The sequence below is a fragment of the Macrosteles quadrilineatus genome, unplaced genomic scaffold (assembly GCF_028750875.1).
Source record: "Macrosteles quadrilineatus isolate MER2022 unplaced genomic scaffold, UCM_ALF_1.0 Scaffold_2__2_contigs__length_208266976, whole genome shotgun sequence".
NCBI lineage: Eukaryota > Metazoa > Arthropoda > Insecta > Hemiptera > Cicadellidae > Macrosteles > Macrosteles quadrilineatus.
Genome location: NW_026542595.1, coordinates 144,357,834 through 144,383,510, shown reverse-complemented (window position 1 = coordinate 144,383,510; position 25,677 = coordinate 144,357,834). Strand labels below are relative to the sequence as shown.

At 33.6% G+C, this 25,677-nt stretch overlaps 1 protein-coding gene across 2 annotated transcripts in view; it reads right to left on the bottom strand.

Moving 5' to 3' along the window:
• Nucleotides 1-18,923: 18,923 nt before the first annotated feature.
• The window catches only part of LOC128986717 (tachykinin-like peptides receptor 86C), a 40,502-nt gene continuing 33,748 nt past the window's right edge, over nt 18,924-25,677 (bottom strand). Inside the window, exons 8-10 of one of the 2 annotated variants that reach the window (XM_054407211.1) lie at nt 25,217-25,413; nt 22,665-22,808; nt 18,924-19,306 (exon numbers count right to left, since the gene is read on the bottom strand). In XM_054407211.1, coding sequence (XP_054263186.1) covers nt 19,096-19,306; nt 22,665-22,808; nt 25,217-25,413 — 552 coding nt within the window. In that variant the 3' untranslated portion in view covers nt 18,924-19,095. The remainder of the gene's footprint in view (nt 19,307-22,664; nt 22,809-25,216; nt 25,414-25,677) is intronic. The other variant, XM_054407212.1, reaches the window with a different exon arrangement.

Here is a 25,677-nt window from a genome sequence, read left to right as displayed (position 1 = left end):
TAGTTACATCCATGATGGGACTAATCGTCTCCGCTTGCGATGAGTCTATGCCTCGCGGAAGATCCCGGTGCAATAAGCGACCTGTGTACTGGTGGACTGCCGAGATTGCGGAATTGCGTCGGTCAGCATTGAGAGCCAGAAGACTTGCTACCAGGGCCAGAGAACCTGTAGACAGACGTCGTAAGTCGGATGCTTACAGAGTGGCTAGGAGGTCTCTTCGTCGAGCCATCAACCGGAGTAAACGTAGTTGCTGGGAGACATTAAGGGACGATATCGATTCCAATCCGTGGGGCTTGGGTTACAAACTGGTAACCAAGAAACTTGGCACCCGCTCTCCACCTTCCGTCATGGATGGGGCCACTATGGAGAGGATAGTCGAGTCCCTTTTCCCGGCTCACACGTTGCGCCCACTGCGGGATTTCGGAAGGGTGGATGACGTACCACTTTTCAGTCTTGGAGAGGTGGAGGCGGCCGTCCTATCCCTGAAGAACAATAAGGCTCCTGGACCCGATGGGGTACCCGGCGAAGTTCTCAAAAAGGTTTTGACTATTAACCCCTTGATCCTTTTACGCATGTACAATGCCTGCCTAGTCGAAGGAGTTTTCCCTTCGTGCTGGAAAACAGCTAGGCTTGTGCTTGTTGGGAAGGGGAAGGGAGATCCAGACCTGCCATCCTCTTACAGACCTCTGTGTATGTTGGATACGGCTGGAAAAGTCCTCGAGAAGTTGATACGTTCCCGACTGAATTCAGCCGTAGTCGCTGCGGGGGACCTGTCCCCTCGGCAGTATGGATTTAGGATGGGGCGATCTACGGTTGACGCTGTTGAAGAGGTGAAGCAAGCCGTGATGAGAGCTGAGGATTTTAACCACTACTCTCGAAGGGTTGTGCTGCTCGTCACTCTCGATGTGCGAAACGCATTTAATTCGGCGAGGTGGTGCGATATGCTGGATGCTCTGGAGAACACCTTTCACGTCCCGGCATACCTCATGCGTATCATAGAGGATTATCTCCGGTTCCGCCTCCTCTTGTATGACACTACAGAGGGCCCACGGACGATGAGTGTCACTTCCGGTGCTGCCCAAGGTTCCATACTCGGCCCGGACCTCTGGAATGTCGCGTATGACAGCCTCCTGAGGTCTGAAATGCCTGAGGAAACTGTTTTGGTTGGGTACGCGGACGACGTTGCAGTTTTGATAGCTGCACGTAGCGTTGAGCTGGCTCAGCTAAAGCTGAACCGAGTTATGCGTACTATAAACGCATGGATGACAGACCACGGTCTCTCGCTTGCTTTGAGCAAAACTGAGATCGTGATATTAACAAAAAAACGGATTGACACCATCGTGCCGTTGAGGGTAGGGGCCGTTGAAGTCCAGACCGTTCGTTCTGCCAAGTACCTTGGGATTATGGTGGACAGCAAGCTTAGCTGGCGGGATCAGATTTTCCGTACGGCGGACAAGGCCGCTAGGGTGGTCTCCTCTCTTAGCCGGTTGATGGCCAATGTCGGAGGGCCTCGGTCCAGCCGTAGAAGGCTGTTAATGTCTTCTGTCCAGTCCGTACTCTTGTACGGTGCTGAGGTGTGGGCAGACGCTCTAAATAAGGAGGTATATAGGATGCGGCTTGCCCGAGTGCAGCGTCAGGCAGCACTAAGAGTTGCATCCGCCTACCGAACAGTGTCCGAACCCGCCGTCCTGGTGGTTGCTGGAGTCATCCCCGTCAAACTTTTGGCGGCGGAGAGAAAAGCAATTTATCAGCGCCGTGGGGAGGACCAGGCACGAACAGAGGAACGCACCCGCACCTACCAGCTGTGGCAAGAGAGCTGGGAACAGGAGACTCGGGGACGCTGGACCAGGCGACTGATAAAGCAAGTCCAACCTTGGGTTAATCGGCGGTGCGGAGAGGTGGACTTCTACCTCACCCAATTTCTGACGGGTCACGGCTTTTTCCGGTCGTACCTGTTCAGGATGGGCAAAGCCGTGTCACCCGATTGCATATACTGCCCAGGCATTCCCGATGACGTGGAACATACATTTTTCCACTGCCAGCGTTGGGAAAGGCCCCGCCTGGAGGCTCAACAGTTAGTAGGACTGCTGTCGGTGGACACGGTCATACCGATGATGACGGAGGGTGAGGACAATTGGACCTGTGTGTCACATTACATCCAGGGTATTCTCCGCGCCAAGAAGCTCGACCTTGACCGGGATGCGGTGTAGGTCTTAAAGTATCCAAATGCCATAAACGGTGAGAGCCCTGAGGGCTTAGGTAACATGTTGGCCTGACTTGAAGTAATGTGACAAACAATTCCAGGTCTGTGTCCAACAGAGTAGAGGGGGTTTTTTAGTGAGTAGTCTGCGATAGATTCAGGAGTCTCACACTACAGGCTGGCTACCTGTGTGCGTAAAAGCATTTTTACCTCCTCTCCCTTAAAAAAAAAAAAAAAAAAAAAAAAAAAAAAAGTATCATTTAAATGAAACCAGCTAAAAACAAATCTAAGGTTTCCGATGATACTATTGTCCAACAATCAAAAAATCAAAAACACATAAAAAAATCTTAAAGAACACATGGTGAAAAAACACTACCAACAATGGACGTCAAGTAAGAAGGTACAAAATGCAGCAAATGTAAAAAATGATCCATGAGGTAAAGTTTGAGTCTATTAAATTAAGGTAAAAACATAAAAATCAACCACACAAAATCAATTTATATATCATGTTGTTTGAAAAAAAAAAACTACCAACTATAAGTGATTTCTTTATTTATTCTAACGTGATTTAGTGATTGTCTTAAGCAGTTTTTTTTTCTCACAGAAAATTAATCAAATAGATATTTTTTATACAAAAAAAATAAAGACCCAAATTTTCATAAAATAAAAACTTTTTATTCATACCAATTTCATAAATTTATCTATTGCAATAGGTCCTTACGTTTAAACACTTTAATCAAAACGTCATATTAAAGTTACGTCTAAATATTTAAGTTGCATTTACCATTTTTTGCAACATTTGTTGTGTGTTTTCACATCGTTGGTTCATTTTTACACAAGTCGTGTTGTTTCCTTTCCTTGTTCCTATGTTTCCTTGTTTTTTCTCAATATCTACTATTACGATTTTCTAGTAACAAAAGGTCGTAATCTTGATGAAAACCAAATCCAAAATATCTCTCAAACAAGTTGATTTTAAACTAGAACCCAACCAAATGGTTGTACACGATTGATTATACACTTTTCCCATTTTAGGTCTTTGATTGTGAAATGAATAAAAGTAACCAGATGCAGCCAATACGATCAAAGAATATTTTCAGAACCAACTTAAAAGTGTGTTTCATCTTTAGAAGTATTAGTTACAAGCCTCATTATGTCATAGGAAAATCCGCTTGAAACTTTACATCATAAACAACACTTTGTTGGCTTTGTCATTCACTAATGACAGGGAGTTTGGTTTAATAACAATATAAAATGCATCATATCAAAGACTTCAAGCATCACTACAAACTAGATTTTTTTTAATTGACTCGGTTATCTTTAGTATTTCCATCACATTAGGCCTAACGAATTTTTTTTAGAAAAAATGTATTTGATTGTTTGTGTGTGGTATTGTTTGAATGTAAAAAACAGGTTTACTGAGACAATAATTTAAAATAAACAGAAATATGACTAATGATGGCTGGTCACCTTTTCATAGTTAATTTTGTCATTAATAATATGCATTATGAGAGGCTATAACGGATTCTTACGATCACAACATTTCTGATTAAATATAATTTTGTATCAAACATTCAGGCAGTGTGGCGAGCATTGAAAATTGCATTTCATTTTAAGAATTTACCACATCAAGGGTTTAATGGTACCAAAATAAATTATTATATCATTATTTTGGTAATTTAAATATTTTTAACTTGCGCTTATAGTGGCCAGGCTGTTCTTGTTACACTATAGTTAACATTATGTAATAGATACCTTGTTTTTATTTAATTTTATGGTTCTAACTTGATTGAGTTTAAATTGTTTACATATAATAGCTCGTTCAACTTTCATTTATAATTTTTTAATTTAGGTTTTCACGTAATAGGGCTGCTGATATATTAAATTATAGAAGTAAATAAAGTACAACTGAGCTCCCTGAGTATTATATTTTTAGTATAAGTTACATGTTTCGGACATAAGTACATTATCAAACTTTAAATAACATTAAATACTTAACTTTTGTTTACATTGTTTATTTGTATACAAATGAATATAATTTAGATTATACAAATAATTTATAGAAACTTGTAACTTCTACTAAAAATATAATATTCATGGTGCTCAGTTGTACTTTATTTACTACTATAATTTGATTTATTAATATCATAAAGAGCCTTTTTCGCAGTATAAGGTTGGAAATACTGTAGTTAAACATTTATTCAAAGTAGGTGGCTTAAATGTTATTATCAAAAGTTACTACGTGTTGCAATGCAGTAACTACCAACGTCGGGTCAAGCAATAGTTTGTTACCAAGATTTGGTATCTTCGCTAATATTGTTTTATAATATTACTTTGCACTTGCAATTTTGCAGTGTACGCGAAAATACAAATAATAATTTTGGTTAAATGTATAAAACTATTTAGTAGGAAGCTAACGCAAAAGTTCAGTGTTTCGTTAGTTGATTATGAGGAGATTGTGTTAAATGTAGAGTACAGTTCCACAGAGAACCTACGATGTTAAACAGGAAGAACTATTAGTTCAGTATAAATATCGATTTAAATATTTTAATCGACATGAAAATTGATTGTTCTAGTAAATATTGATTTTTCAGTCATGGATATTTAAATTTTCAAGTACAATAGCCTACTGCCCACCACCCGATAGGTCTACATTGCTTGTCTGCGGTGTTTAGTTTCGATTGGTTTAGTTCAGTTTTTTTATGAAACTGGTGAAAAAAGTGAGTATCACTTATGTTATGAAATGACTACAAATGAGAATGAATGAATATCTTCGTAAATTTATCTCCTTAACAACTTACACAATAAATAAACTATGAGTTTTTATAATTAATTGTTACCTTGTTTGTTACTATCAAAACAAATCCAAGCGAAACTGGACTAAACTAACCTAACCACCGCAGCACAAAATGTCACTCTTAAAAAACATACAATCGATATGTACATTTAACTAATATATCCGATACGATAAATATTGAACTCATATTTCACCCGAAAATATATCGCAGGGTTTCTGCGAAACTGTACCCGAAAGGGATAATAATATTCAGATGAGTAAAATGAGTTAAATAATATTTTCCAATAAAAGAATTACATAAGAATAGCTTATGACTTTTTATTATTGTCACCTATCACAATATCCACTTATATTGCACGTAGTATCCTTATTTGCAGACAGTGCTTTATAAGCTTTGATATCTTTTTAATTTAAAATCTATGATTCACTCAAAGAAATATGATGTATTTGGAATTCATTCAATCCAGTAAGATTCAGGGACGTAAAAAGGATCAAAATGTATACCATAAAACACTTTTCTAGGAATAGATATGTCACACATATATCGCCTAGCTAAGGTTTTCAAATACACATGTATTGTAAGCGGTAATTATAATTAATTTTATTATCAAGACAACTGCGTGCTAAAAAGTATTTACAGTGATATAATCAAATACATCGAATAGTGTAAGGGGTAAACTAGTTTAAACGTAAGTTAAGAAATAATAAACATAAAAATATGTAAAAGACTTGAATGGAATGAGTTAAAAGCCACATAAAGTATTGACTTATTCATACAGAGCTCGGCCAGTACTGAGAGTTAGTCTCGTCTCCAGGGTGGAACATGTGACAATGTGATTTAACTTTCCCCATTGAGTCACTATATTAACTTAACTAGTAAAGTCCAGTTAGTATCAAACCTACACCAAATGCGAATTTGACATGAAAATTAGCCATACAGGGTGAATAAAAAGTCAAGACCCCCCCATCTAATATTTTTCCAAATTAATATATAGAGATATCCTTTTGGTGGTCGTGCAATCTTAGCAGGAAGTTTCATTTTTATGATTTTGAAATTTTTGAGTATCCCCCCCAGGGGGGGGGAATTTGGGGGGCAACTCAAATAGTTTAAATGTAAACCCCATACAAATGACACCTCATTTTGAAGGATTTACAAAAACTTAAAGAATGGTGAAAACTAGAGGTCGCTATCTCTTCTCTATCTAAAATGGTAGCCCATCAAATGTTGTGGAAAATCAATGGTAAAATTGGGTTGTGTAATGGTAATATTGGCTACCATTTTGGATAGAGAAGATATAGTGAACTCTGGTTTTCACCATTCTTTGAGTTTTTGTAAACACTGCAAAACGAAGTGTTACTAAATGGGAATTTACATTTACAGGTTTTGAGTGCCCTCCCCCCCCCCAAAAGGGGGATTTGGGGGCAACTAAATTTTTTTCAATGTAAACCCCCATCAAGTGACACCTTATTTTGAAGTGTTTACAAAAGCCTAAAGAATGGAAGAATGGTGAAAACCAGAGTTCGCTATCTCTTCTCTATCCAAAATGGTAGCCAATATTACCATTACAACCCAATTTTACCATTGATTTTCTACAACATTTGATGGGCTACCATTTTAGATAGAGAAGAGATAGCGACCTCTAGTTTTCACCATTCTTTAAGTTTTTGTAAACTCTTCAAAATGAGGTCTCATATGCAGGGGGTTCAAATTTAAAATATTTGAGTTGCCCCCCAAATCCCCCCTTTTGGGGGGACACTCAAAAATTTCAAAATCATAAAATGAAACTTCCTGCCAAGATTGCACGACCACCAAAAGGATATCTCTGTATTTTTACTTGGAAAAATATTAGATGGGGGGGTCTTGACTTGTTATTCACCCTGTATAGCCCTGTATTAGCCATATAGTTATATGTCACATATGCCTAGACAGGTACTTAGCCCAATTATATTCTTTGAAGGTTTATAAAATACAACATAATATATAACAACAATTACATCGTACTCTGTGTGTAAGAATTAATAGATTATGTTTATTTCGATTTAATACACTTAGTCTTCTATTATTTGTTCTCCTTAATGTTTTATTATTATTGTGAGAATTTATTTTACTCTATTAGGTTTTCAAAATTTGACCACATAAGAATGAGAAAAGTGACAACACACAGCTAACGTAAGTCAACAATAAATGCATGTTTAACATTAAATAAGAAAACTAAGAGTAATTACTTGTTAGAAATTTAGCTTGTTCGATGATTTTTTAAGCGTTTCGAATCATAACTTATATCGCACCGAATAATAAAGCGTTTGCAACAGATTGATAGAATGCTAAAATAAGTAGTGAATATCAAGAAAGAAACTATGCCATTAATCAAATGGACACAATGCATCATGCTATAAAAAAAGAAGTATTAAAAAGTGTCAGACGGTAAATTAAATCAGCTTATTGTCAGTTTGAATTGAATACAAATTGTTAAGACTAAAGTTGTTAGATTTGCATCTGTCACAAACTGCGACATCAAATTTAACTGTATAAAATATCGTCGAGCACTTACTATAGAACGTCGACAGAAAATGTCGTCAATTATAACGTTGACAAATAAATAAAAAGAACACTGTAAAATTCAAGTTGGTAACAGAGAAACATTAAGTTGACATCAACGCTTCAAAGAGTTTCCGGGAATGAAAACCCCCAAAAACGAAGTTCAGTATGTTACAATAAGACGACATTTTATCTCTTCGTAAACAAACTCAATAGATTGTATACAACTTTGTAAAAGATCATCATGAAAATAGGTATCTAGCCATAATGTATACTTCCTTATTACACCCTAGGTTTTTAATACATATTCAAATATGTTTAGTGATGCTATATATTTATCCCTTTTGAATATTACTCACTGAATATCAGAAAATATCACTTAGGAAGATTTTATAAGTGACACGATAGCTAGGACGTTTAACGATAGTTCAGTAAAATACCATGAATAACATTTTAAGCCAAGTATTTTTATATTGATATTTTTGAGTATTGTTTCCTTGTGTGGATGTTTGTATTCTATGGGTTTGACCCATAGACGAGCACACTAAAATCTCCTTTCTTCTTCGGACACTAGCCTAGGAATACTTGTCGCACTTCCTCAGAACTAGGTCTAGTCTTTCAACTCCCACCACGATGACTACGTCTCTTTTGGCCTGATAATTACAAGGGAATAACGTAATCAATGCCTACTCAGTTGATTAAGCCATTATATTTCTAAGAGAAATGTCTCAGTGATATACACAAATTCTTTATTAGTAATAATTTCAACATTGATAATGCAACTATTAAACTGGACTAGTGAATTCATTGACTTTAATGAACAAAATACAATAATTTTAATCACCAATAATTTGCTGGCACAAATATATGTCGTTCTGTACAAACTACACCTGTAGACTGTAAACGTCATGATTGTTCTGTATGCTAAGCCTTGCTCTGAGAGTTAAAGTTTTAGTTATGTTTAGACGGCTTTGAAACACCAGTGGTTCCAAAGCTGATGAAAACTTTTCTCATCAGCACTGATATTAAAAGTGTTGCTTTGAACATTGCAATGTCATCAAAACCTAGAGCACATGTTATTTAAAATAACTTGTAAATATCCTCATATCTCTGAAGAACAAATATTCATGACAATTAACAAAAATTAATAATTAAAGATCACCGTGTGTGTCTTGATTATATTTTTAAGATTGACTATCCATATTCATCCTCCAAATAAAATTTTATGAATGAATGTGATCGAATACGCTTGCATGCATAATTGACTATTTCATTGCAGTTGTTTTTCAGATTTTTTCTAATAAATGATGCCGAGTATAAAAATCCATTTAAGCTACTGCTTCTCCAGGGGTGCTAAGACAAATAAATGAAAAGAATACTGTAAAATACAACTTAGCAAAAGAGAACCCCCAAAAACCAGGTTGAGAATGGTACAATAAGACAAAATTTAATCTCTTCGTAAACCGTGTTTTAATATTGTTTATAAGCAAATTTTTTTATATGAATACCAGAAAATACAAAAAAAAACGGGCTTTAGTGTCCCAATTGTTCAGAAGTATAACTATTAGTTATAAAAGTGTTGTTCTCAAGCGGGGTTACATCACTGTGATTTGCTCAATTGGAGACACAAAGACTTATTGTTCTCGCCTTACAACCAATCGATGGCTTAAACGTTGATAGAGATGGAATCCAACCCGAGTTCAATTTTTGATTCTTGACTTTCGCTTTTTCTACATCTTAAGCCTTGAAAAATACATTAAAATTGTACAAATGAAGATTGTTGATATCACTTTTATCCAGCAAAGTAAAGTTTATTATTATTTACTTTAAATTTTCCAGTTAAAATATGATTGTTTTAAATAAAATCATAAAATACTCTTTAGGTACTACAAGGGGATCTTTACAATGGTTGATAGTGGGTTGCCTCTTAATACTTAAATAATACGTAAATAATACTTAATACGTAAAATGAGTTTGTTTGAAGGAATAGGTCTCGTATGTTATGTAAAGTAAACGGTTGACTGGTAGGAACTACTTCCGGTGCACACTACCACTACCATCCAAACGTAGATGACTTGTATTGCTTTAAAAAATTACTGAAAACCACACTCTCCATGACAACAACAGACTTATTTTAATACAAGTCAAATAATTCAATAGAGTAAACCATAAATAGCCTCATGTCAGTAAAGTTTAAATAATTTATAACTATTATCCATCTTACAGTGATGCAATAAAATACACTCTTTGTATCTCTATAAAAATAATAACTATGAATCTATTTTCAGTTAGTAAAAACAATTAGACAACTTTATTGAATGTTTTAGAATCTCTTTGACGTTACAAGCAGATAGAAGGGATGCCACAAAGAATTCATTTTCTAGTGTGGGTTTTGTAGAAAAACAAATCAGACGTTTGTTCAATCTTATTGGTTTCAGTTATCCTATACGAATTTTCTTTCAAATATCTCGAGAGGCTTCTGTCTACAGAAGAAATTATAAAATGACAAATATGTAGTGTTATAACTCTAGTGAAAAGGGTATATCAACCATTAACACTTGAAAAAATAAACATGAATTTTAAATATCTTACTCGTAAAAAATATTATAGCATATCAATAGTTTAAAAATAAATACCAGAAACACAATCCTTAAAAAAATCCATAATAATCCATAATTTAAAATTAGGGTTATTTAGTATGAGGTATTAGTTCTGGTATAAGTATAAAAGGATATTGTATGTGAATCGTGTGTTGGAATAAATCATTTTAAACATTTCAGCCTTTACGTTCTAAAATTTAAAAAAAATATCCTCGTAGGTTCATGACGAAATTACCACTTAATTGTTACCCACATTAAAACTAAACTGAGAAAGTTTACCAAGTTTAATAACCACTTCTGTTCAACCATGCAGGATGTTAATGGTTGTTCTCATTAGGTTTGTTGACTGTGTTGATATCCAATTCTGTTTAACAGTGTTTGCTTTACAACAATGCATGCGATTTGTGATTCGATAAATTGTATTAGATAAAACATGTTTTGTAGTTATATAATTTTAAAACATCCATGGTGAGTAACTGGGAGGGCAATATAATAGGTAATAAATTATAAAATATATAATAGGTAATAAAATATAAACATTTTAGCGAATTTCCCTATAGGGAAGTAGCTATTACCGTAGGTGGCACGGTAAGATTTAGACTCGGGACCGATTTACTTTTTCATTTTGATGTCCCCCAGAGGCCAAAAACACCATTCGTTCAAATTTATATATATATATATATATATATATACGTCCGTGAACGCGATAACTTGAGTAATTTTGGTCCGATTTTGATGAAATTTTGTTTAAAGGTGTAAAGCGGGATAAACTTGAATGAGTTCGCGAACCAGCATGATCGGACCATGGGAACGGGGCTTTACGGTGGGTTTTATGGGGTAAAAATTGGTTTTTCTCACTTTTGACTCTCAAAACACTAAATTTCTTTAATTTCTCTTTAGACCTTTTTAAAGAGCTTAAAAAAACAAATAATTTAGTATGTAAAAGTATTTTTGTTCGGTTGTTAGTAACGGAGAAAATAAAAAAAATGTAAATTTAAAATTCCCATGTTATTCTTATGGAGAATATTGTCAAATGTTGTAGTTTGCTGGATATATTTTGATCAAACTTAGCAAATTTATTTATTTTGTACTAAGCTATCATTATTTTACTCAAAAAGACAATTTATTAGTTTCCTTGTAGCAGCAAACCTAGGTACTCGTTAAACCTAATGTTATTAAAATATATTTAACTGAAAATCAATTCAGACGAATGGAAATTCGCTTAGTCGGCAGGTTTGCTGCGGCGGGGGTATTATAATATTGGTGGAGGGTGGTTGGGGTAGGTGGAAAGAGCGCACCCTCGTCCTTCTGTAACAAAGCGATACTGGCTGCCGCACATTGTATGAATGCTATCAGGTTATTTCTTTTTCCTACCACTGCATGGATATTATCGCATTGCCACAGCTGTAAACAGCACACAAAATAGCTCGTTTACGCTCTCGAGTGGGAATGGATCGTTCCCGCTCGCTAATCAGCTGATTTCACTGTTGATTATTACATTAATAACACCCGCGGATCAGGTACAGTAACAACCGTTTGACAAAGCAAATAACATTACCTAAAAAGTCAAACATAACCTAAATCTAAATGACATTTTATATACAACTAAAAAGTTCATCCGTGTGCTATGATTGTTAATTGTGGTTGTAAGAAAATCTTGTGTGTATTACGTGGTATTGCGAGCACAAATAGCTGGGGGAGCAGTCGGTTGAGCAAAAAGAGGCAGTTTAGGGACGCGACCGGTGCGGCGCCGTGGTCTCTTCGCGTCTTCCCGTCTCTCCTCCTACACCTCATTTTTATTCTTAATATTATTGCATTATATCTTCATACCCTAAAACTCATATTCTGCGTGTATTTCAATGAGTTTTTGTAATGCTTATGTTATTAGTGTAATTTTGTGTACCTCTTTAAAGAAATTATCATCCTAAATAGTACTTACAGCCCATGCAATATTGTACATCAATGTATACCATAGAGTAATATTGTGTTTAAAACACGGATTTTATACGCAATTTATAGTAGCAAGGATAACGCTTTGTTTATATATCTATGACTAACTAGGCGCGAGAAAATATTTATAATTTGAAAACAAAAAAAAAGGTCTAATGGTCTATATAATAGATGGCAAGTGGTGATGGATTTCGATTGGACACTCCAATCTCCTATTGCCCTATTCGGTCTGTTGAGCTTCCAATCGTATATCACCACTTGCCGTCTTATGAGTCAAGAGTATAAGTGTAAATACAAGTGTTATTAGATGAATTTTTAGTTTTTTAGCTAACTTGATAATACGTACAATGCTGATCAAGAGGTTATATGAAGTAATAGTGTTAATTTTCTGGAAAGACCTTTAGTATGATCAATTATTTCCTATAAATGTCTAACGAAATTAGTGTTTGTAAATGTTAAATGGACAACAAAATAAAGCAATAAATGGATTTAAATTAAAACATTTCCACAAAATGCTTATGCACTTTTATAAGTATTTTATTTAAAAGGCCTTACTCTCATCAGTACCCATAAACATGACAAAGCTTTATATAATATGTAAAAGGCTATGTAGAACTGTTACAGTGCAAAAAATGGATTCGGGAATAACTTATCTGAAGTAGAATATGCTACTCGATATCGATAAGTTCCAGAATTACATTCATTAAATATCAGGTTTCAAATATTTTGAACAAGATAACACAAAGTAATTCGAAACATTTATAAGGGCCATTAAGAACATTATGCATGAGTTTAAACCTTTTTCTGGTCTTATTTTATTAGTTAGTTGCAAGGGAATGCACTATAAATCATCGTCCATGTGTAACGACAATATACATGTGCATATTGTTCTTTCTATGTCAATATGTTTTAAAATTTCATTTTTTATCCAAACAAAGTGATTTTAAGTTATGAATTAGAAAAAACAAATCACCTGTGATGCTCCTTAAAGATCGAATGAACCCAAACAGTTATGAAAGTAGTAACATAAATATAGCTGCATATTCACTCAATTTTCATATTTAAAGTAGAATACAGTTTTACTGTAATTTTTATAAAGAATAACAGTAATTTTGTTATTTTCATCAAAAGTTATTCAATCCCTGTATTTGTTACGATCACAGTAAGATTATTTCCTTTTTATTGAACAGAGTGACATTTAAATGTTCCTCTCAAGTAATTTATTTGACATTATGCTTGACATTTTCCTTCGTTAATTATGATATGAATTAAAAATTACCTAATCTAAATACATTGACACAAAATTACATCGTATTATCTTTTTAGCGAATTTCCCTCATAAAGGGTAGTAGCTATAACCGTATTTATTTTTTTTTTTATTTTAACATTTATATTTTCATGTCCCGAGTGGACAAAAACACCATTCGTTCCAGCACGATCAAGCCATAGAAACGGGGTAGCCTAATGTGGGGTTTGACACGTTAGAAAACACTAGTTTTTCAAATATGTACCTAAAAATGTACAAATGCCAATTTTTCATCAAGAGCATCTTGTAGAGGAAAAAAGAAAAATATTTAGTATATTGAAGAGGCGTTGTACAGTTAAAGGTTGTGGAGAAAATTCAAGGAAAACTAATACATTTAAAATTCCCATGTTATTTTTATAGAGGAAATGAAAACTGTTCTAGTTTGCTTGTTACTGGATATATGCCAATCAAATTAACCCAGACAAAATTTAAAAAATATCATTTATTTTACAGAAATGTGTTTTAAAACATGTTTGTGGGTATGTTTTGTCTACGGCAACAGAAATATAGTTCGTGGTTATAGTCCGTCAAAACAACTCATAAGTTCCAAAATAACCATTTTCAATAAACAACTCATATACGATTTTAATAATTGTTGAAGATATAAATTTGAACTTATTTTTAAACGTGTCAACGTTCCATATTTTGTCATTACAACACTAACAAACTTTAATGCTATATTATTTTATGCATTGTTAGTAATCAACCTGAAAATTCCCGGCACAAAATTTTACGAGGTCAAAAGACATGTTCTGTGATCAATGGTCAATTTCGGGACTCGAGTTTCTTGTTTCTCAAAGACTAACAAGCTGCACAAGGACGAACTGAAAATCTCCTTTGGGTATCGAATATCCCTAGCAACCCTTGACACAAACAACCCTCGTTACAATATAAAATGTATCAACTTTTAAATACCTTTACAAATAACATAACATAAAGATCGGATGGATTTCTAAGCTAAATGGATAATTTGAATTTATATTTCAAAATGTGTATACTGTTGTATTTTTTCCTATTTAAATTACTTTGTTTAGTTATTTATGGTAATGTTTTCTTGTTTTCTTTTTTAAGAAGCCCTTTTTTACATATAGTACAAAATAAGGAATCTACAAGGAATATTCACAGAATTTCGGGATAGATACTTTTTTGTTTTACTGCTAATGCATCTTTTTTAGAACTGTTAAGTTCTCTATGTGGTTTTTATGTTGTGTTTTCCCCAGCTTTAGGTGGGTTCCTGTATTATTACTGTTATATTAGTAGCTGGAGCGCAAAGTACGTCATTGCCACTTACGGCATTTCGAGAGCCACAATTGCTGTCCTTTTAATAAACATGAGTTTCCTATCACCATAATTTACTTATTAAAACAAACACATTACCTTTTTAGTAAAAAGTTAATGTGTTTGAGTTGTATGTAAATTGGCATTTACTCGTAGGTTTTGTTTGCTTTTTTAGGTTATGTCATTTCCGTACCTGATGTTAGTGTTTTATAGAAGCTCCAACAGTGAAATCAGCTGATTTAGTGAGTGGGATTGAATGAAGCATAAATTAACTACTGTATTTTGCGTACTGTTTACAGGCGTAGTAATGTGAAGATACTTCCGTTGTGAATAATTTGTGTTATAAACTAACCATAATGCACCAAAGTGCACAATAATCTTTTAAATGTCATAAATTCAATACCAGTGAAATGAACTTTATATTATAGTTTGTATAGTATAGTATAGTTTGGGAAAATATGGCCAGTAAAAAGGTATTCATATTCATTAATATGAATGGAAATGTTAATAATGTAGCTTTCACAGGATCTGTATCAAAGTTCGTCGTTGCCAAACAAAAGTAGAAATAAACTTAGCTTTCATGAATCTATCAAGATCTTTTAAACAAACTATAGATGTTTGAGTCATTTTACTTTTTGTGAAACAGTAATGACTCCTCACAAAAGAACAACTCTTTGAGAGGGAGAACTGTGTTTGATGAACTGAAAGACTGAGAGGCTTGAGTAAGCAAGAGACATCAATTTTGAACTTACAAATTGTCCCCACTTAATTGCAGCTTGGCATTATTGCTTCTACTAATTGCTTCGTTTAGAGAAACGTGATTGTTTTGTAGAAATCGACAGTCAATATTGTCTTTGTAAAGTCGTAAAAGTCCGGGTCCTGGTCTACTACAATTGCTAAATCAATTTAATTAATAGGCCAAACAAAATTAGTTGAACGTATAATGGTGAAATACATAAAGCAACAGAAATTCACATATTTGTATGAATAGAAATCCAGAGTTTTAAAAATGCATTATGACGTTGGTTTTTAATATGTTATATTTTTTATTGGACTTTTCCAATGTGTCTTGCGTTTTAAACTACACTACGTTTCTGGATGTGGATAAACTCCTCCCGTCATCAAGTGAAATATACTAATGCTACGTTAAGCTAAATTGACCCTCAAAGGTGGCGAGTCACAAAAACTTTTTGCTGAAAAAAGAACTATTTACAACATATATACAGCAATAAAAAGATGAAGTAAATAATGAAGCAACGTTTGAGAAATATAAACCCGCTGAAACGAACAACTGCTGATATATTGCTATACTTACAACCTTACATATAAACTTAAAGTAATTTAATGTAGGATTAGTATATTTTCATTTGATAACGGGAAGAGTTTATCCACCTCCAGAATCGTTGTGTAGTTTAAAACACAAGACACGTTGGAAAAGTCCAATTAAATAATATAACAAACTATAAATAAATAAATCCAAAGAAAACAGTAGAACCACTGAATTGGTCTTAGTATCACGATAAGCCAAAAGCCAAAGGATGTTTTTAAAAGACAATTTTTTACCAAATGCTATTTTACCTGTACTCACAAAATCATTCATCTCTAGATTACACAAAATAAAAATACTAACGAGTACTAAAATAATTCAGGGTTTATTGTTTCATTTATTTTTTGGCAAGTGGGATTGTGATAGGAAGGATTAAACATTACTCAAGAAATATAATACTATTTTATTGACATTACCAAATATTTCTTAAGATAAAATTTAAATTTTTAACAATATTAGTAAGTATCTGTACCCCCTCAAATTAAAATCAACACTTTCTATTTCCAAAGGAAGACAATTATTGGGCAGCTTGTTAATGCGCAGTAAAAAACTAACTAAACATGAACTAAGATTATTTTGTGGTGGAAGCTATATTCTTTATGTAAAATATAGTATATAACTATATAATATCTAACTAAAATATAATAATAATCCTCTCCTCCCACATTAGAATGTTTGACCATTCAACAGGTTTAAGTTATCCACATACCGAGGAAGACGCTCTAAGAAAACTACGTTTAACATTAAATACTTACGTTTTTACAATATCACAGTCAGCAAATATAGATTTACATTGTTGCAAAATAATTCAATTAAAGTCTTTGCCCATAATACAGCCTCCGATCTCAAGGTTATTCGTTAGATTAAACCAGGATAGCCAAAATATTAAGCTAAAGATTGCTTTAAGGAACTACGTAACTAGACAATATTTTATAATTTTACTTTTTTGTACCGTTCTGATGCGAGATATAACTAATTTTAAAGTTTGATAGGTTTAAGTTTTGAGATGTTACACCATGTTTTGTTCGGATTTGTATCAATAGTGTTATACCTTATAAATAAAAATGCATTAAAAAGTATCAACAACACGTAACAAATAGGGCTTTATAAACAGAATTGAAGTATTTGGGAAAACTTAGGTAGTGTCATTTAAATTGTACCCTATGTTTATAATTATTCAATTAGTAGTAGGCCTACTCGTAATTCTAAAATGAATTATTATAAACAATAAACATATTTGATCTATGCTCTTTAAGCTTTAAAATATACATACTTTTTAGAATACAACTAATTTTTATTTTGTTTAACTTCTGCAGTGGTCGGATTGTAGTGTCAAACTTGTGGATCAACAACACAACAATATTCGGGAGACACAATTTTAATTTTTTTTTTTTTAGTTCATATAACAAGGTTTTTAGTATCTGAACAAAACATATCATTTGGGATAAAAAACAATAATATTTTGACAGACCATCTAGCTAATACTAACAATAATAATACACCATGACCATCTGAATAAAAACGACCTTTTCGTGGAATGTAGTATATAATAAAATTACTAATTCACCAAGTAAACAATATATCTAACCAAATAACACTTGCTTCAAAACCCTAGTTTATTTTACATGGATACATTAAAAATCAGTAAATACCAATTTAATCGACTTATTGAATAATAACAAAATATTTTTAATATTTGATAAAACGATGGTTGTTTTGATTTTTAGATTGTCATGAATCTCTGAATTCATAATAATTAAAAAAATATAAATAGTAATAGGGGTTCATTGTGTTTGAGATAGTTCAAAACACGATGCAACTAAATTGCAATAGTTTTCACTGTAAGCATTGTGTTTGAAATAAACCTATTATACTGTTAACATAAAACATCTCTTAACAATACCGAATTTTAAATTAGCTTATAAATGAGATTTTTTAAATGATAGTGAACTATAAGTCTAAAAGAATATTTAACCACCAAAGAAATAAGATTCATCATAATTTGATTCAACGCCTCGATTTACATTTTCCAGGTAAGAAAAGGCAGCACTGTTGAGCATTTATAATTTTCGATGTTATTAATCAAACAGCATAAAAGTTTTCAAATTGTTTACAGTTAAATTAATCAAGCCTTTTAAACTTGAATGACCCTTTATAATCTTCTATGTATGCCTACCTATTAGTTGATGTATATAAAATCATTATTTACGTCAAATAACAAATAAAATTGTTTACTTAATAATACATGTACATAATAATAATTAATAAAACAACACCCATTATTACTGTTCAGGTATAAAAATAACAACTGTGTGATGTAAACATTGTAAAAATCTTGGGATTGTAGAGTTGTACATAGTTATTATTGGTCCGCTAATAACAAAAGACTGCAAGTAGACTAGCTAAACTATTACGTTTAAAAGCGAATATACATTGAATTAAAACGTTGGGTGGAAAATACGAGGTAAAATAATGTAAAATTTTCTTTTTTCTAATTGTCTTAGTAAAATGCATGAGCGGACTCAACAATTGAAAACTCCGATTTCCACATTAAAAGTAGACAAAATAGGCAAATTACTTTCGTCTATAGTCCGAATAGAAGTTTACACAGAGAAAGTATTTCTTTTGCCTAGTTGCAATGTTCAACATTTTCAAAGCATGATACGCATCAAGAGAGGACAGGTTTTTAACCATGATTTGGACAACAGACGAAGCCTATTTTACCTAAAAAGGACTCCAGGGGATATTAAAATGGATTGTTGTAAAAAGTTGCTTATTCTTTCCTCGTGTTACTAATAAAGCGTAACACTTTGAAACTTCGCTTTCTTAACATTTTTACGTTAAGAATTGCCGAAAGGCGCAAACACAATTCAATTATATTGGTTTAATAAATTTGGGTCACCCGAATGAAATCAATTAAAGTAACACAACATCTTTTACATTCCTCCTGTTCACGTACTATTCCATCTGAAACAGTTCATCGAATAAAGTCCCAAGACGAAATCAAAAGCTTCACCATATCTCCACTAATTTCCTAAATCTACGACACATTTGACCTATATTCGGCACGGTCGAGTACTGTAGGTGCTGCCGCCTATAAACTAGTACTTGAAACTGGTCGCTCTAGGAGGGGCGGCAGGCTGGGCCCGTGCTAACTGCAGACTGAGTTGCCATTTGCACGGGGATCTGGGCAGACTGGGGTGCGCAACATGGTTGTATGCAGGATCAGATGAGACTTCGCTCCCAGGTGTCGGAGACGCATCTCCTGAGTGGTCCGTCGCCATTGTGTAGACATGGATCTCTGTAGACGACCTGCAAAGGCAATCAGTCAACAACAACGGTAACAATGTCAAGAAGGTAATCTCAAGGTCAAGGATTGGTGGTAGGCAGTCTAATCTTGGTATAAACATGTTGTGAACCAAGCGGAAATACTAACGGATTGGTTGAAGCAGTCCATCCTTAACATCAGCCAGTATTTTCGGCAATTATTATATATAGTCGCAGTAATTTCCTAAAACCAACATTCAACAACATATCGGTTGTTGGATCGAAACTGTCTTTTGACCCACCACCTTTCCAACTATCTTCAGTAGCTATTTTTACCCAAGACATAATTTCCAATTGTCATCAAAGATTTGGGAAGTACATGAAGGTATAACTACATTGATAAGGGCGAAATTGATTAAGAAACAAACCATGTATAGTATATATGTTTCTTTACTGTATTTATATTCACCTCTATATTGCTATTTCTCAATCTAATTCACTCTTGTTCAGTATCAGTGATCTTATATTTTTTATGTCAATATAAAATGGCATTTGGAAATCATGACTTGGGTGTAAAAGTTACTGACGCTAGTAGGAGGCGAAAAGTTTGAAGTAAAACGGCCGAGAGGATATTGCAGACTTTAGGTATCTTTCTGTGATAAACGAAAAGTTTGTCTCTTAGACAACAAAATATATAAAGTGTTAAATCATAACCTAACGACACTAGCAGTTCCTAAAACACAATTTAATTCGTTTGTACATGCTATGACGATATGTTATCATTAGACAAATTTACTAAAAAAAAAACTCAACGAAAATATGTAATGTATTTCTCTATTTTCGCCACTCTGAAAATTTACGAAAACATTTGATTGGAATTTCTTCCATTTGTTTGGATTTTATGTTTATATTTCGTTGTTATTTCATCACCAGATTGGCAACCCATAAGGCCCATGTATTTTTTTACATTTTTAACTAATTTCTTTTGCTTACTTTTTGCCTATTTTAATTTAAAGGGATTCTACGCCCTAGAGGAAAGTATATATAACAGTATGCGTAGGTTTTTAATTCGATGCACACGAGCTGAGAAAATTGTTTTTAAAAGAAACATACTTGCCTATTAATATATAGATATAACGTAAGCGATATACATATAACCGTAAACGGTATAGTCTGTGAACAATTAAGCTTGACAGCAAATGCAACATCCATAACCATATTTCTCCATACGATTTTCCTAATAATACCACGTCGTAAGTAGGAAACTGTGGATAATATACTGTGAAACATCCGAGTAATATAACCTGGATGCCTGCACATTTGTGATAAGCTGCTATTGAATTTTCCAGCAACAGTAAAGCTTAAGCAGAATGAAAAAGTAAGCATGAGAGCTTAAGTTTTTAACAAGTAGTGCAAGTTAAATATTAACAATACAGGCTTTTTTGTGAGTTTTAACATACTTTACATTACTTTACAAGTAACATGACTTTAAATCCGGATACTCTTTTTGGTGGTATAAAATGTTATAATTACGAATATGAAAGAGTGATAAGTCGCAATTTCTTTTTGAATCAATGACTGTGTTCACAATCCACACATTATTATACAGTATTAATTTTTATTCTCATAAATGACATGCGCTTTTGAGAGGCTGACTACAGCACACAATAACATTTTAAAACATGTGTTAAGCCTTTTTAATTATCGTAAAAACCATGTGTTCCTTGATCATACGGCGTATAATTAATAAACAGCCATGGCCAAAACTGAAAAAGTCTAATCTTATTGACAAACAAAAGGATCCTGCATTATTCCTTCCATGATTCCCTTATCTTTTATAACTTAAAAACGCAACCACTCCCGAGTTGCAATTTTTATTAAATGGAAAATTATGACATACCGGTAGTTAAAATGTATTTTTTAAGAATCAAGACCGATTATGGAATTTTGCTATTTGTAGAAAGCCAGTATCTCCATGATTTAGCAACAAAACACAATAGCTTAAAATTGATAACGTACGGGAATATCATGTTATAACTATAAATATAACAAATTAAAGTTTATGTTAGTGTCGGAAGATCGGTTGTACTATAACAATACAGCATTGTAGTTTCTTATTCAAAAAGAATGTTCTGCAAAAAATGTTAGAGTATATGAGTTAGTTGTGTAGATCAATTAAATAAACTACAGTCGTTTCACATAGTAGGGAATTACTAAAAAAATGGAATCTATTTAAGATACCATACAGAACCTACAGACCCATAATTTGAATCGTGGATGATTTTGACTTTAATCTCGGTTCCCGGGAGATTATCGAGTTGTTTAATTAGCCACTCCCTTTGCATCCAAGGCTAGTTAGTTTTCTTGGGCCTTTGTAGCCTACCATAAAGATTATGACCTGAAGATGTGTTCGAACTCCACAAAACAGCTGCACTTGATTTAAACTACAACGGACCGTTCCGACTGCAGCACAAGTAACAAATACCCCCTCCACAGCAAACCTGCAGACTAAGCGAATTTCCATTTGCCTGATTAGATTTAAACTTAAATGTCTCCTTAAAAATGTCACATTTATTCCCTATTTAAATACATTAGTTTCACGAGTACTTAGGTTTGCTGCAACAAGGAGGGTAAAAAGGTGTTTTTTTGTTAGTTTTTTTTATTTTTGTATTTAATGGTTTAGTATGAAATGAATGCATTTTCTAAATTTAATCAAAATATGCTCATAAACAAGCAAAAACTACAACAGTTTACTTTATCCATAAGAATAACATGCGAAATTTAAATTTACAGATTTTTGAATTTTCTCTGAACCATTAGGCGCATAATAACGCTTCAATACACTAAATTATTTTTTTTAGCTCTACAAAATGGTTTAGAAAGAAATTGCTAAGTTTTTTGGGTCGAAAATGGTAAAAACCAATTTTTACCCCATAAAACTTCCCATCATCCCCTGTTCCCATGGTCCGATCATGCTGGTTCGCGAACTCGCTCGAATAAACGTAGATTTACACGTTTGTACCAAATTTCATCAAAATCGGATGATTTTTGCTAGAGTTATCGCGCTAACGGACACATATATAAATATATATGACGGACACATATATATATAATATATATATATATATATATATATATATATATATATATATATATATATATATGAATTTGAACGGATGGTGTTTTTGGTCTCTAGGGACCTCAAAACGGAAAAGTAAATCGGTCCCGGGTCCAGGTCTTACCATGAGTACTACGGTAATAGCTTATATTCGCTAAAAACATTATTTTTTGTCCATTTTACCAAGAGATTCCGATAAATTCAAGCTTCATCTCATGATATTGCATTATACTTTTGCATGCGACGAGTATACCGAGCAAGTATACAAGTGAAGCAGATAATTACCAGCGACCCTTACCAGATCTTGACCGACCCACTACGTCGCTCTGGCTGCCTCCGTGCTTCACTGTGGGCAGTTCCAGCTCGTGCTTCAGACTGGGCCTGAAGCAGAAGCACTGGCAGATGATCTGGCGGAAGTATACGCGGAACCTGTACAGAACATGGATAGAATATAGGTAAAAAGTTAGTTTTATTCCTGTAAAATAGGTAGTGATAAACTTAAGTACAATGTGAGTTAATTTTTATGGTTTGTAGTTGAGACCGGCCTTCAACAATCAGTTACGGCACGTCACAGTCCAGTCACTTCAGGCACGTCACAGTTAACAAAAAATTATTTAATGAAATTGAAATTCTTTAACGGAAGAGTAACTGAAACCAAATGACTGACAGTTTGACTGAAAAATTGCGGATGCAACTGTGACTGGATTGTATGTAACTGGACTGTAACGGAACTGTGACTGGACTGATATGTGTGAATCAACCTTTAATCGTAAAAATTACTGTGATAAATCTCGGGCTCTGGCTCACTATTATGGAAAATATTAGTTAATTAATATTACGATCTTATACTCAAATTTCTTGTTTAAGTGAAATAATCAGTATTTGAGCCACCGTGCGTTTCGCACTTGATTTTCATTTGATTTATCATTTATATTTCGTTTATGCGCACATGTTAACTGGTTGGTTATTTTTTTATTTTTCCGAAGTTAGGTATATATCTACACCTAGATGCATCGGTCCATCCTTAATTGCTAATAATACTGGTTCTACCCGTGATTCGCAATAGAGTGAGGATAATACGGTTTATTAAATATACTGTACAAAATCTAACCCAACCATAGATTACAGGAACAAAACCAGTTATAAAAAGAAATTTGGTTCAAATAAATTGAGTGTGTTTTGTATGATTGAATTACAAACTTTTGCAACGTTCAACATTTTATATCTTAGCTACACCGTAGCTTTAAGTACAGGGGGATGGGTTCGGTACCCCAAGATGTATCCTGGCTTATCCAATTACCTTAAAAGCGATGTAAAACGCTAAACACGTAAATATTACGTTATAAACGTCTTAACGTCTGAACAAACTCCAAGTTTCGGTTAATATAATATAATATAATAATGGTGGCTATAACGGTAACAGAAAAGTAGATTTTAAGTTGTATGTAAATGCATACATTAACGCTGCAAAAACTTTAATAATATGCAATCGAGTGATTGTGATCTTAACACAGGGATTACCTAGAAGTAAAAGATGTAAAGTAGCCTACCTATCAATATTATCCACATTTTAATATTGTGATTATTAAAAATTACAATAATATTTTTTTACGAATGAAGCGTTTGTTATGCTCCTGCGTGAATTGTCATTGGCATAGACACAAAAAAAATATTTTAAATAAAAATGTTTATTGTTGTTTACTGTATTAGATAGTTACAGGTACGAAAGAAATATTACAGTACCTAAATTATAATAGTAATATATTATAGTAAAATTTATAACACATAAGAGAGGCGAGTGGGTTGATGTAATCTGCTTAGGCTACGTGCATTCATTATGTATACGTTGAAACCGAGATCTAGAAGCTTTTAAAGATACAGATTGTTTTCCTTTGATTACAAGAGTAAAATCCCTCGATTATTATAAACATTATTATATTTTATTTTGGCTATTTTTTATCTGGGACTGTTTATTTAATTTACCCTGGTTAGAATTTCTCCATCCTCATTTGAAGCTAGAAATTAATGCATTAAATATTTAACAGAGCCATAAACAAACTTTAAAACTGCTGAAGGCCATGACATAATGGAACTGGAAGTCATTGTCTGGAATTCACTTCTCAAACTTCTGAGATATTTGCGATCGATGACTAAGTGCCAAGTTTAATCTTGTGCTAGAATTTTACTTTAAGTAACAAAACACTTCTTCGAAAAGTTATTGTTTTCAATACAAGAGTTGTGGCACTATAAGAAAATTTGGTTTATTATAATGTCACATTCAAATTTAACTACCATGTATCCCTTCGTAGATTTTGGACCGATTTAATGAAACACATTTCATCAACTACAGAAGTATATTATTATTGAGTTGATGGAGTAATACAAGCTGCATTCAAATAGTAATGGTAACAGCTGTTTGTATTCAGCAAACAATAAGGAAAACAGCTAACGTATAAAAGTAAACCATGTATGAAAAGTATCGTATCGTCTCAGTTGTTAAACAGGTATTTAGTAAAAAATAGTAAATTAAGACTCTGTTTATAAGATATACCATTGTTTAACTTTTACATTCATCGATTATAACAAGAAATTGTGAATTAAATTCAATCAATGACTTTGGATATTACGTTATTTATTTTTTTATGTTTCACCTTCACATCCTAGTTCTACCCAAGCACCGTTTTGCACATTACTTAAGGCTAGTCCTAGTGGGTTGCGGCATCATCACACGGATAAAATCCATTGGTGACTGGCAGGATTTGAACCCGGGACCTCGACACCAAAGCCCCCAATCTACCACTAGAGTAGCTCTTGCTCACCTAGTGGAGATTTCTTACCTGTTGTTCATCCAGTAGTAGATGAGAGGGTTGACCATGGCGTTACTCATAGCCAGCCAGTAGAAGAACAAGTAGATGTGCTGTACATACTTGCTGGCCGCCACGGAGTTATTGTGATAGGCGTAGATGAAGTAGCCGTGGTAGGGCAGCCAGCACAGGGCGAAGATGGTCACTACGATGATGAACATCCTTACTACCTGAGAGAGGAGAAAATGAAGAAATTAAAGTTATGAAGAGTTATAGATAGAGTAAAAGTGTGTAGACTTAAGATCCCCTGAATATTTTTACTGCAGACTGTTTATGTGTACTTCTCGTTGGTAACTTTTATAGTGCACCGATGTTGCCTAAATATTTCTCTTCTTATCATTGTGTAGATTTTACAAGTGTTGCTTTTCTGTTTGGCCTTGAAACAAAAGGATAAGTCATTGTTATAGTTGGATAGTTTTATACGGTAAAATACA